The sequence below is a fragment of the Daphnia pulicaria genome, chromosome 4 (genome assembly GCF_021234035.1).
Source record: "Daphnia pulicaria isolate SC F1-1A chromosome 4, SC_F0-13Bv2, whole genome shotgun sequence".
NCBI lineage: Eukaryota > Metazoa > Arthropoda > Branchiopoda > Diplostraca > Daphniidae > Daphnia > Daphnia pulicaria.
In genome coordinates this window covers 1170844-1183079 of record NC_060916.1, presented here as the reverse complement: position 1 = coordinate 1183079, position 12236 = coordinate 1170844, and the positions used below count along the sequence as shown (strand labels likewise).

At 42.1% G+C, this 12236-nt stretch overlaps 5 protein-coding genes across 7 annotated transcripts in view; 4 read left to right on the top strand and 1 right to left on the bottom strand.

Annotated features, from left to right (window-relative positions):
* LOC124336387 (calcium uniporter protein, mitochondrial-like) overlaps positions 1-12236 on the bottom strand; it is an 878707-nt gene that overhangs the window by 253817 nt on the left and 612654 nt on the right. The window lies entirely within an intron of this gene.
* LOC124336349 (brachyurin-like) lies at positions 668-6942 on the top strand. Of its 2 annotated transcripts, XM_046790122.1 has the most exons (9): positions 668-799; positions 872-989; positions 1068-1143; positions 1214-1293; positions 1393-1581; positions 1655-1747; positions 1819-1958; positions 2039-2254; positions 6902-6942. In XM_046790122.1, the coding sequence occupies exons 1-8, from the start codon at positions 722-724 to the stop codon at positions 2204-2206; spliced, it is 942 nt and encodes a 313-aa protein (XP_046646078.1). In that variant the 5' UTR covers positions 668-721; the 3' UTR covers positions 2207-2254; positions 6902-6942. The 2 variants fall into 2 exon arrangements, with proteins under 2 accessions (XP_046646078.1, XP_046646077.1); XM_046790121.1 differs by lacking the exon at positions 6902-6942 and having other exon boundaries at positions 2039-2284.
* On the top strand, positions 3192-4660 carry LOC124336333 (brachyurin-like). The gene is made up of 6 exons (XM_046790103.1): positions 3192-3317; positions 3396-3519; positions 3590-3665; positions 3746-4005; positions 4079-4314; positions 4372-4660. The coding sequence occupies exons 1-6, from the start codon at positions 3204-3206 to the stop codon at positions 4537-4539; spliced, it is 978 nt and encodes a 325-aa protein (XP_046646059.1). The 5' UTR covers positions 3192-3203; the 3' UTR covers positions 4540-4660.
* The window catches only part of LOC124336347 (brachyurin-like), an 18000-nt gene continuing 11135 nt past the window's right edge, over positions 5372-12236 (top strand). The window contains exons 1-8 of one of the 2 annotated variants that reach the window (XM_046790116.1): positions 5395-5459; positions 5528-5645; positions 5708-5783; positions 5856-5935; positions 6036-6224; positions 6297-6389; positions 6470-6606; positions 6689-6942. In XM_046790116.1, the coding sequence (XP_046646072.1) occupies positions 5415-5459; positions 5528-5645; positions 5708-5783; positions 5856-5935; positions 6036-6224; positions 6297-6389; positions 6470-6606; positions 6689-6856 (906 nt within the window). In that variant the 5' untranslated portion in view covers positions 5395-5414 and the 3' untranslated portion in view covers positions 6857-6942. Of the gene's footprint in view, positions 5460-5527; positions 5646-5707; positions 5784-5855; positions 5936-6035; positions 6225-6296; positions 6390-6469; positions 6607-6688; positions 6943-12236 lie in introns of those variants that run through there. The other variant, XM_046790115.1, reaches the window with a different exon arrangement.
* The window catches only part of LOC124336163 (glycerol kinase-like), a 25187-nt gene continuing 20197 nt past the window's right edge, over positions 7247-12236 (top strand). The window contains exons 1-2 of the mRNA XM_046789862.1: positions 7247-7435; positions 7508-7585. Of these exons, the coding sequence (XP_046645818.1) occupies positions 7370-7435; positions 7508-7585 (144 nt within the window). The 5' untranslated portion in view covers positions 7247-7369. The remainder of the gene's footprint in view (positions 7436-7507; positions 7586-12236) is intronic.

Sequence of the window (12236 nt, the reverse complement as noted above, 5' to 3'; positions counted from 1 at the left end):
ATACGATTAAACCGGACGGCTAATGGCTTGCGTCCGGTCTTCCTATGTGCATGTCCGATGTCCCTTCTTGGCAGCACTCAAAAGACTATTAATACAGCCTCTGGACGTGATTTTACATATTACACGTCCGATGTCAAATACGTAAAATCTGCGTGTTTCTCTGTTACATTAATCGCATTAATCATGAGCGAAAGTAATTTTCTGTTCCGTACGAAGTAGATGAGAATCTTAGACGAAAAGTTCAACCGCACCATGTCGCCATACTCGTACGGCTGGACTAAACACTGCACGTTCCCGTGGACTCAGTGAACTGATTACATACCAGTCGATAAGGTGACCGCATGAATAATTATTAAGCAATACGTGACGCGGTGGCACCCGGTAGAAGCTGACCTTTGTTATACAATAATAAGACAATTTGGGTTTTCCTTATCCTTATATACGTACCTGAAGACGAAAGTCGGATCATACTGGCTTGATGCAACAATTGTGTCTCTACGTGGTGCCCATTATTTCAGAGTTTGATTGACACCCGGATCGCGTATAGAGATAATTATCAAAAATTAGTTTGGACAAATTGAAAATTACTTTGGTCCCGGACCTTCGACTCCGTATACCTATGTCTGCTGCTGTTATCTTGACGTCATTCGGCTTGAACTAAAAAACTGAACGAACGGAATGACAAACTGGAAGTATTTAAGGACGGTCGAAAACGAGATCAATGCATATCTTGACATCATTAAATATTCCCAACATGAAGGTCCTTGCTATTGTCTTGGTTGCATTCGTCGTCGCTCAGGTAAGCTAAAGTATATAACATCCTTAATTAATTATTCCAAATTTTACTTATGAATACAAATTCAATCTTTAGGCGGCTGCTAGGGACTTGTCCAAGTACCAACCTCGTTCGGTCTTGTACCCACGTCTACCATCGAAAAATACCAACTCCTTCGTCCCCATCAAGCGCTCCGCCACCGTCAACACTCGCGGTAGGCATTAAACCTCAGATTATTCAGGGGAAATTTATCACACATTAGTTCCTTCAACTAATTAACACATTTTTTCAGGTTTCTGTGGACAGGCTACCGTAACTAGCAGCCGTATTGTTGGAGGAACTGAGGCTGTCCCAAACTCTCTCCCATGGTAAATCAATTAAATGCCAAATTTTTTATTACATTATTTTTAAATTTATTTCCTTTAATCGTAATAAAAGGCAAGTGGCTTTGTTCATCGATGACCAGTACTTCTGCGGTGGTTCTCTTATTTCCAACGAGTGGGTTCTGACTGCCGCCCGTAAGTTGCGATTTCATTTCCTTTTATCACCAGAAACCGGGAAAATCAAATGCCAAGAATTAAAAGGATGTTCTCATCTTTCACGTTTCACTTGATCAGACTGTGCCGATGCCGCTGTCTTCTTCGACATTTACTTGGGCTCCCACAATGTCCGTTTGACCGCCGCCGAGGAACCCACCCGCGTTGAGGTCAGGTCCACCGAATACACCGTCCACCCTGAATGGGCTTCCCTCCGCATCCGCAATGACGTCGCCTTGATCAAGTTGCCCGCCCCCATTGAATTCACCCGTAAGAATTCAATTCATTATTTTTATACCAATTAGAAAAAAAATGTAATTTCATGTTGCTCAACACATTGCAGCTGAAATCCAGCCCGTCTGCTTGGCTCCCACTTCCGAGCCCGACCATGTCGACGATATCCTCCACATCAGCGGATGGGGCAAACCTTCCGATGGTAAAAATCGTCTCTTATAATTAACAGTGTTGAATCTAATCCTATATAAATATGGCTCTATTATTCATCAGCTGCCTCCGGTATCTCACCTGTCCTGCGTGAAGTCGATGCTCCATGCATCTCCAACGAAGAGTGCGCATTGACTTACGGCAACACCATCCAACCCGGAAACATCTGCGTCGACACTACAGGCGGCCACAGCTCTTGCAACGTAAGATTTAGATCTTTCTTAATTTTTGTGCTTAAAAGGTTTTTATAATTTTTTGAATTTTAATTTCGGTTTCGACATAGGGCGACTCTGGCGGCCCATTGACCTTCGTCAACGGAGGCGTACACAACCAGGTCGGAATCGTCAGTTTCGGCTCCTCCGCCGGATGCGAGGTCGGCTACCCCGCCGCTTTCGCCCGCGTTTCTTACTTTGCCGAATGGATTTCATCGGTCACTGGCCTGCTAATTTAAACACCCCTTCACATCGGATTGGATTTTCTTTTGATTATGTTTGATTTTATTGCACATTGAATACAATTTTGATGTTGAGCAATGAATTATTTTTGGATTATTTTCTATCTAATACGACGACTGAGAAAAGTTTGTGAATAGGCGATAGAGTACGTCGATCAACCAACGGTTTACGGTTTACCCTTTAAAGCACAGCCTCTTTCTTATTCGTGACGTGAAATAGGCTAGTCTGTGTTAGTAAAAAAGGTAATTGAGACCACATCTGGTGATTACACGCACCAGTTGATCTATATCTGATGGTGCGAGGGGTCACCGACTCTTTTTCCCCTGGTTCAGTCGATGGGAAATCGCGGAAAATTGGGGAAAAGAGGAAAAATCGGGGAAATTTTTCCCTTAGATCAATTGAAAAAGAGTCGGCAACCCCTTTCAGTTTGAAGTTATGGTGCTGCAGCCATCAGATGATGAAATCACCATACAGATAAAGAAGTGCATCCCTATTCCCTATTGTCTTGAAGTAGGTATGTATTTCATTTCATTACTGCTATTCTTCTCTCTACACAATCTTTATAAGTAGAGTAGCAAACTTCAATAGGTCAATTAAGAACCCAGTCGCCGCTGTGTAGTATCTGACCTTTTTTATAAACTTTTACAACGGCGCATAAAAAACATATTTAGGTTCATTCAAGGTTCATTAGCTTTCTTGATTTTATAGTGTTTTATTGATTTCCTCGCCTGAAATAGATTTTACTCAATCAAAAATAATTACATTAAGATTTCGACAGGATCTCACGCGAGCACCGTGAACGTCGGCCGAGCAAACATTCGATAACGGATTGCGCTGTCGTCATAGCCATGGATCCCTTGTATACATACGTCCATTACACACAAATGACATTCGATTAATAATTAAACATCCTGGAGATAAGCAATCATTGTTATCGAACATGTATGAGCAGAAGCGATGAACGCACCTGAGCAAGTCCGCCTTCAACTGGACATGTATAAAAGTGGACTGGATTCAGGATCGAATTTGTGGTTCTCCTATTTGACTTTCTTAACTTCAAACATGAAATTCTTGGCTGTCGTTTTGGCTTTGGCCGTCGTCGCCCAGGTATAATAAAAACACGTTGATTTAATTGTTATAATTCTATAAGCGTAATTAAATTGGAAATTCATTTTTGTTTGACAGGCGGCTGTCAATATGCCCCACAAGAAGATTTTCCCCAGGGATGAGCTTTTCCCCCGTGCCCAGGTCCCACAAGGCCCTGGCTACTTCACCCCGACCAAAGTTGCCCACACCGTCGACACCCGCGGTAAGGAATCAAATCACGTCATGACAAAACGTTTATTCTTGATCCTAATATTCTATTTGCATTTCAACAGGATTCTGCGGACAGTCCAAAGTCGATTCCAGCCGCATCGTCGGTGGAGAGGAGGCCATTCCCCATGAGTTCCCCTGGTATAAATTTGAATTCAATTTGCCTATCGCTACTTGCATAAATGTCAGCAGCTATAACTTTTATTGTGAAAAATCAAAAGGCAGGTGTCAGTCCTTATCGATGGGTCCGGCTTCTGCGGAGGTTCGCTCATCTCGCCCGACTGGGTTTTGACCGCCGCCCACTGCGCTGATGGCGCCGGCCAATTCCTCATCACCCTCGGCGATCACGACAGGACCGTCGTTGAGCCGTCCCAGGTCGCCGTTACAACATCCACCTACACCGTCCACCCCGGATTCAATTCTGTCACCCTTGCCGACGATCTCGCCCTTATCCGCTTGCCGTCGCCCGTCGAATTGACCCGTAAGTTCATCAAATCAGATCAGTTGAAATAGCACAGGTTCTTCAAACTAATCATTTTAATTCATTTGCGCAGCCGAAATCCAGCCCATCTGCTTGGCACCGGCCACCGAGCCCACTCACGTTGGCGACACCCTCTTGGCCTCCGGATGGGGTAAGACCGCCGACGGTGTTTTGCAAGGTATCTCCGACGTCCTCATGAAGGCGACCGCCCCCGGCATCAACACCGCCGACTGCGCCGCCGTTTACGGCGACATCATCACCGACAACATCCTCTGCATCGACACCACCGGCGGACACGGAACCTGCAACGTAAATTCAAATTTTCCCGCTCAAATTAAATTTGAAAATTAAATTAATTTGATACAGGGAGACTCTGGCGGCCCATTGAGCTTCATCAACGGAGGCGTCTACAACCAGGTCGGCATCGTCAGCTTCGTCGCCCGCGCCGGATGCGCCGAGGGATTCCCCGCTGGATTCACCCGCGTTTCCAGCTACACCCAGTGGATCTCCGACACCACCGGCTTGATCATCTAAATAATTTCCAATCGATTTCTGACTGGCTCTGCATTCTCTTTCTTTTGTTTTCTTATTTTCTTTTAATATCCTTGTTGGCGCTTGATCCCCAAAATGAAACGTCAATAAACTATAGCTCAAGTCAATTGTGTTTTAAAAGCTTTGGTTTCCTTTATTCTTTTATTTAAGGATTTAATGTTTCGTTGATTATAAATTATAAATACTAAAGTAATCAGGTGCAATTAGTATACTTTGCACCTGAATTGCTGATGCCGTTCGTCTTGGTCTCGATTCCAATTTCGAACCTGAGCACGCATTAATGATCGAAGAGAGAAAAATGATTAAGTTTATTCTGAGGGACAAAGGGATATTGAATAACGTTATAGTGTGATGAGATGGATCGTCAAGTTTTACATGGGATCATACATTGGTAAACAAAGGTAAATTATCTCCGCATGTCCTGGCGTTGAAATACAACTGGTGTTGGTTGATATAAATAAAGAGATTTAGAAATAATGTTTCAATAATAGTTTGATATTACAATGAGACAATTTGGGTTTTCCATATCCTTATACGTACGGCCTATAAAGACGAAACCGGATCCTGTACTGGCTTTATGCAACAACTGTGTCACTATACGTGGTTGCCCATTATTTCAGGGTTTGATTGACACCCGGATCGCGTAGAGATAATTTTCAAAAAATTAGTTTAAACAAATTGAAAATTATTACTTTGGTCCCGGACCTTGAAATCCGTATGTCTGCTGATGCTGTTATCTTGACGTCATTCGGCTTGAACTACAAAATTCGGACGAACGGAATGGCAAAATTGGAAGTATTTAAGGACGGTCGAAAACGAGATCAATGCATTTCTTGACATCATTAAATATTCCCAACATGAAGGTCCTTGCTATTGTCTTGGTTGCGTTCGTCGTCGTTCAGGTAAGCAAAAGTATATTACATCCTTAATTATTTCTGATTTTAATTATGGATTCAAATTTAATCTTTAGGCGGCTGCTAGGGACTTGTTCAAGTACCAACCGCGTTCGGTCTTGTACCCACGTCTACCATCGAAAAATACCAACTCCTTCGTCCCCATCAAGCGCTCCGCCACCGTCAACACTCGCGGTAACTTCTAATTCTTCGTTTATCACAAATTAGTTAAACTAATTAACCAATTTTGTTTTCAGGCTTCTGTGGACAGGCTAACGTGACAAGCGGCCGTATTGTTGGAGGAACTGAGGCCGTCCCAAACTCTCTGCCATGGTAAATCAATTGAATATCAAATGTTTAATTACATTATTTTTTTAATGATTTCATTTAATCATGTAACAAAAGGCAAGTGGCTTTGTTCATCGATGACCAGTACTTCTGCGGTGGTTCTCTTATTTCCAACGAGTGGGTTCTGACTGCCGCCCGTAAGTTACGATTTCATTTCCTTTTTCTTTTAACACGAGCAGAAACCGGGAATATCAAATGCCAAAAATTAAAAGGATGTTTCATCTTTCACTTGATCAGACTGTGCCGATGCCGCTGTCTTTTTCGACATTTACTTGGGCTCCCACAATGTCCGTTTGACCGCCGCCGAGGAACCCACCCGCGTTGAAGTCAGGTCCACCGAATACACCGTCCACCCCGACTTTGGATCAATCCGCTTGCGCAACGACGTCGCCTTGATCAAGTTGCCCGCCCCCATTGAATTCACACGTAAAATTCAATTAACGACTTTTATACCATTTCAAGAACATTTTTAATTTTCATTTATTCTTCAAATTGCAGCTGAAATCCAGCCCGTCTGCTTGGCTCCCACTTCCGAGCCCGACCATGTTGGTGATATCCTCCACATTAGCGGATGGGGCAAACCTTCCGATGGTAAAACAAAATCAATCATCTTTTACATTTAATAACGTATAATCTCTTAATTCTAACATTTTTGTCGTTCTACTTATTAGGTGCCACCGGTATCTCACCTGTCCTGCGTGAAGTCGATGCTCCATGCATCTCCAACGAAGAGTGCGCATTGACTTACGGCACCATCCCACCCGGAAACATCTGCGTTGATACTACTGGCGGCCACGGCTCTTGCAACGTAAGATTTAGATCTTTTCTTAATTTTTGTGCTTAAAAGGTTTTTTTTTTTATTTTAAATTTTAATTTCTGTTTCGACATAGGGCGACTCTGGCGGCCCATTGACCTTCGTCAACGGAGGCGTACACAACCAGGTCGGCATCGTCAGTTTCGGCTCCTCCGCCGGATGCGAGGTCGGCTACCCCGCCGCTTTCGCCCGCGTTTCTTACTTTGCCGAATGGATTTCATCGGTCACTGGCCTGCTAATTTAAACACCCCTTCACATCGGATTGGATTTTCTTTTGATTATGTTTGATTTTATTGCGCATTGAATACAATTGAGTTGTTGAGCAATGAATTATTTTTGGATTATTTTCTATCTAATTAATACGACTGAGGAAAGTTTGTGAATAGGCCATGGGGTACGTCGATCAACCAACGGTTTACGGTTTGCCCTAAAAAGCACAAAGCCTCTTTCTTATTCGTGACATGAAATAGTCTGTGTTTGAAAACAGGCAAATATTTGGCTTTCTCTAGATCCAACTTAATGATAACCAATGTGGTGCCTGATATATTCTTCACGCACTTCCAATCTCTTAATGGAATATGATACTTTCAGTGATTTCACAAGACTGGAGTAGTAGCTTCATCTGAAGGCCCGTTCAGCAGACCGTCTCCACCATTCATTGCAAGCACCCTCCAAAAGCATACTTTGACCTTAATAAGTGGTTAATTTGTTTATTTTCCAACATTACAGTGATCTTGAGACTTTGATTAAAAAAAAAATGGTTGGAAAATATGGACCTCTTATTGGTGCAATTGACCAAGGGACGAGCAGCTGCAGATTTTTAGTGAGTATACCCAATTTAAAAAATGTAATTTTCTTCCACTATTAAAAAAGATGTTCTTTTATTTTCCTCTAGGTATTCTCGGCGCAACGAGCAGAACTCATTACCTATCACCAAGTCGAAGTAAATCAGCTCACACCTCAAGAAGGATGGGTGGAATCGGGGGGTTCCAGTTGGGGTGAGTGGCGTGAACGGTGGTTTCGATGGTCAACTGCGATGGCTCGGCCACCGTTCGGTCGTGAGCGCCCAATAAAAGGGTGAAGCGGTTGGCTCCGTCGGCGCAATGTGCGGCGGTCATGACCCACTCGTCGGAGATGAGGGTGCCTCCGCAGAAGCTGCTTCCGTCGATGGTAACAGCCACTTGCCTATATTTGTTTTGGAGTAATGTAATTATTTCATCTCCTAATTTGAATAATGAAATGCAATTTTACCAAGCTTGTCGGATAGGAATATGATGGATCGGGCTAACAAATGTACCCTGCCGGAATATGCAGGATTGAATCAAGAATATGCATTAAAAGTTCCTTTCAACTCGCGATTCCCGTGGCCCCCCCATCAAAATCAAGACACAAAGCCTTTTTCAATGCAGGATCTCTCCAGATACATGTCGGCTGATGAATAAAACCTTTTGCGTAATCGAATTCATTTTTGATCCTCACCTTGACGAAGGCCTTTAACACTTTTTAGCGGTTAACAAAGTTAACCCTCGAGATTTACTTACTTTTACATCCTAATTACTATTACTTCCTGCTTATTATTTACTTCCTAATTATATTATTTAAATATACTTATAATCATCTTGATTACCTATTCATTTAATATCGCTGTGGGAATGCAAAAACCTCATCACTTGATCGACGAGGAACTTAAATTTACAGACTCATATTGAAGGACGAGTCTGATCTCTGATGACCGGCAATCGCAGATTTCGCAACTATTGAATAATTGTTCAGAGTTGTTTAGAATGTCAGAACATATTAACATAACTGAGCTTAAAAACGAAATAAGCAACTATCAAAATGAGCAATTTCTTGATGACGTTAGTATATTTACTGAATTTCTCGACTAAACACAATACAGTTAAATTGTCGCTATACGCTGACATTGATCAGATAAGGATACAAACAAAATAAAACGAAATACTTATTTGCGGACGAAATTGGAATCCCGGCGGAATCGTGATTAATTCATTTTTTAAAGCAAGCCTGGGCCAAAATATAATAGTGAAAAGATATGAAGGATACTTTTTCTCGATGGACATTTATACAACATTGGTCAGTTGGAGATTTTGTATGCGTTCTGCGGCTATGTATAAATCATACCACGTCAGAGTGAACAAGGAGTGAAGAGATAATGCGGCGGTTAGTTTTGTCCTAATTTTGCTCATCCTTGTCAACGTCATCATCGCCTGCAGGAGGGTTTTTAACAGCACATCGTCGACAAATATAATCTTCGTTGGCCTTGACGTCTCTTGCTTGTAATCCGACACACCTGGAAAATTAATCAACACTTGTAGATTCTAGGCCACCAATAAAGACCTAATAAAAATAGTAATACCTCAAATGGAACCACATTTCACAGCCTCCATCACATTGCACCCAAATGACTGCCTTACCTCTAGGCTATGTTAAAAACAAAAACATTAATTCTTCTGAACGAAAGCACACAATTTTCAGAAATACCTTCAGACATTGATCGGCCGCACAATCTTCGTGGTTTTCACCTTCATTGTTTGATTGCCTTTTCTTCCCATCCGATTTCTCCATCATTCTTGGTTTCTTATTTCCTTTCATCGTTTTCGAGTTCTTGTTGCCTTTGGGACCCTAAAAACAAAAGAGAAACTGTTAAAATAACACTCACAAACGAATTTGTCGGAATCCAACGACTTACTCTTGGCGTCTGTTTATCCCCTGGCGGATCCAACTTTCTCTTCTTGCCTTGCATTTTCTTTTTGCTGAAGGAATCTCCATTGGATTCACAATCCTGTTCTTCATCTTTGGAGTACAGAAGAGCCATCACAGGAGGTTCTGAGGGAGCCTTGATAGCCTGTGAAGAATGAAAACAACTTATGTCACACAACTGTTGAATTACTTTGGGAAGAATTTTAATACCTGAAGAATCCTTCCTATATGGATCGTTTCGTCGAGCGACACTTCGAGTGAATCACCCTCGAGGATGAGATCTTTGAGTTTCGCAGCAGTTTGAGAGGACAGAGTTATGAGAGGAACATTCTGTGAACATGATGATGAATTGTTTGATGGCGAAGTCCACACGGAAGAGTTTAGCTGTCGAGGAACTAACGAAAATTTGCGTACATTCTTCTTGTTAGAAGTCATACAACCCGAGCCATCTGATTTTTTCAAATTACAACAAAATTTAGTTAAAAACGTAAAATTATCTTGTAGATTGTTCAACGTGTTTTTTACCTCTTGAAAAAGAAGAATACGCATGCTCTGAGTTGCTGAGCGCTGGAGGTTGTTCGCCAACTTCTGGAATGCTGTCTCTAGCTGTACATTCGCTGTCCTATGACTCTTCGCTGCCACTGAAGAAATCGCGGTGCTCTCCGCTCACCGACAATTTTTGAAGCTCATTTGATCCAGTCTTACTATCCATTTTCTTCTGAGAAGAAGCGTCAGTAGCACGTTGCAACATGGTAGATAACTGAGACAGACATGCTGTTAACTCTTCAGTAGATAGCAGCTGACGAGCTCGATCCTGAGTAAAACAAGATTACAAATTTGGGTTACATTTTTGAAGTGATGATTATAACAATGTAATAACACACCTGCCAGTTCATGGCCCTCTCGGTGAGACACTGAAGAGCTTCACCCTCGTGTAATCGAACGGGAAGTTTTTGTAAAGACTCCAGCAACGAGAGGATCGTTTCAAGACGAGGCCGTCTCGAACGACAACAATAGCCACAGAGGTAACGGCCATCTTTGATTCCGCTGATCGCATTGTCTTCACCATTTGTCTTGTTTTTGGCCCCTGGACCTTGTTGCTTCGCTCCCCTTAAACACGAAAGATGGAACCATTCTTTGCAGAGTGCGCATTCGATCATGCCTCCCTGGGCTTTGCCTTGGCATATACAGTAATGAGCAAGGCCTTGATCATCATGGACTTTTTTCTAAAGGTAAAACACAAAAAATTAGTTTACGATAATGGTAAAATGAATTAAGATTTTTACTTGAATGTTTTGAACTCGGATACGCTTGAAGCTAGTTAATTCGTTGTTTTCACTCTCTTTGAAAGATTCAACGATCAGTCGAGGATCTTCCTTCTTCTCTGCCTCAAGGGTGATTACGTGAGTCACGTTGATTGGGTTGAAGGGATCTTCTTTGGGTCGACGGCGTCGGAAACGTGATTCAACTAATTTTGAAAATTGCCTTAGTAAAACAGAAAAAAAGTATTCAATGATTCTGAAAAAATCCATACCTAATACGTCGAGTTTCGGGGAAAGGACTTCGATCAGGGAATAATATGAGTTCTTTCGTAAAAATGTTTTTGCAGTTCTTTCGCGCCAGGCGTGGGCAGCGGCGATCTGATTTTCGAGTTCGTCAAGCGAATCCAATCTTATCGCAATCGGTTTGGCTTTGGACATCCAGCTTTCAAGCGCCTCAAGATAAGGGCTGTACTCCAACTTCTGTAAAACCTCTAGAAGGCTGTTCCAGTCACGAGCTTTCTTAGCAGCTTCCTTTAAGGCAGCGACCGAAGGCAGGTAAGTTGGCAATGAATGAATGGACTCTGAGCTACTTTTCTGGTGTATGTCACCGACGGAAACCATGTGTCCATCCTGCCAAATAAAATATTCGTGTTAGTACAGAAAAAAAAAGCGTTAAACCTTTTCAAAAGAAAAGAATCGACGACAAAATGTAAATGCAATTACCTGAAAATCAATAGAAGGACCTGCACCAGGAAATATGCCACAGGAAATCGAGTCACTCGACGGTGCTTCGTTCGGTGGCGTCAAAGGAGGATAGTCGTGATTTTCTTCACTTTTCTCTTCCTGAATATGTTCAGTGGCGACGTCAGTTGCGCTGGCGGATGGGAACAACTCAGACTCGGCAGACAAAATAAGACACCCACTAGCCTTTTCATTTTCGACCTAGATAAATGTTTAAAATCATGTACTATTTATTAAAATGTGCAGTAAATGCAAGTTTAAGATAACACATAAAAAAACTTATTAACGTAATTTGTAATTCATTTAAATTAATTCACTGCTATGACAACGAATGAAAAAGAGGCAACAATAACAGACCTTGATATTCGGAATGCCCATCTCGTTCTGCATATTCATGGGCAGGATTTCTGTGAAGTGTGATGTGATGTGATCAGTAGGCATCGTCGGTAAAACAGCTAAACTGAAATCAACAGGCAGCGGGAGTTGTATTTCTGTCTTACTGATTGATTTGACGCGTTCTTGTAGGTCAATGCGCAACTTTTCCACTTGCCATAGCTCCGATTGTCTGGCATGAAATGTTTTCAAGATTTCATCATCACAAGTTTTCTTCTCTATTTCGTAAAATGCATTTTTTCCAAGTCCGCCAACGGATGAATGAACACTGACTCTATTTTTTGGTCCTGATTTGTCGAGTAATTTGCCTAACTGACGAGCTTCTTTGATGCCACGAAATTTTGAATAGGTCATACTTTCTTCCGACGAACGAAGACATGTTTCTACTTCGGGACAGGCAGGAAATGAAGTTTGGGGCATACTCCAGTCGACAGCTGGTGGATTCTTTTTCGGACTTGACTCTTCTATCCAGTGATCCAAGATGCGATTAAAAGCGTTTAGACCAAG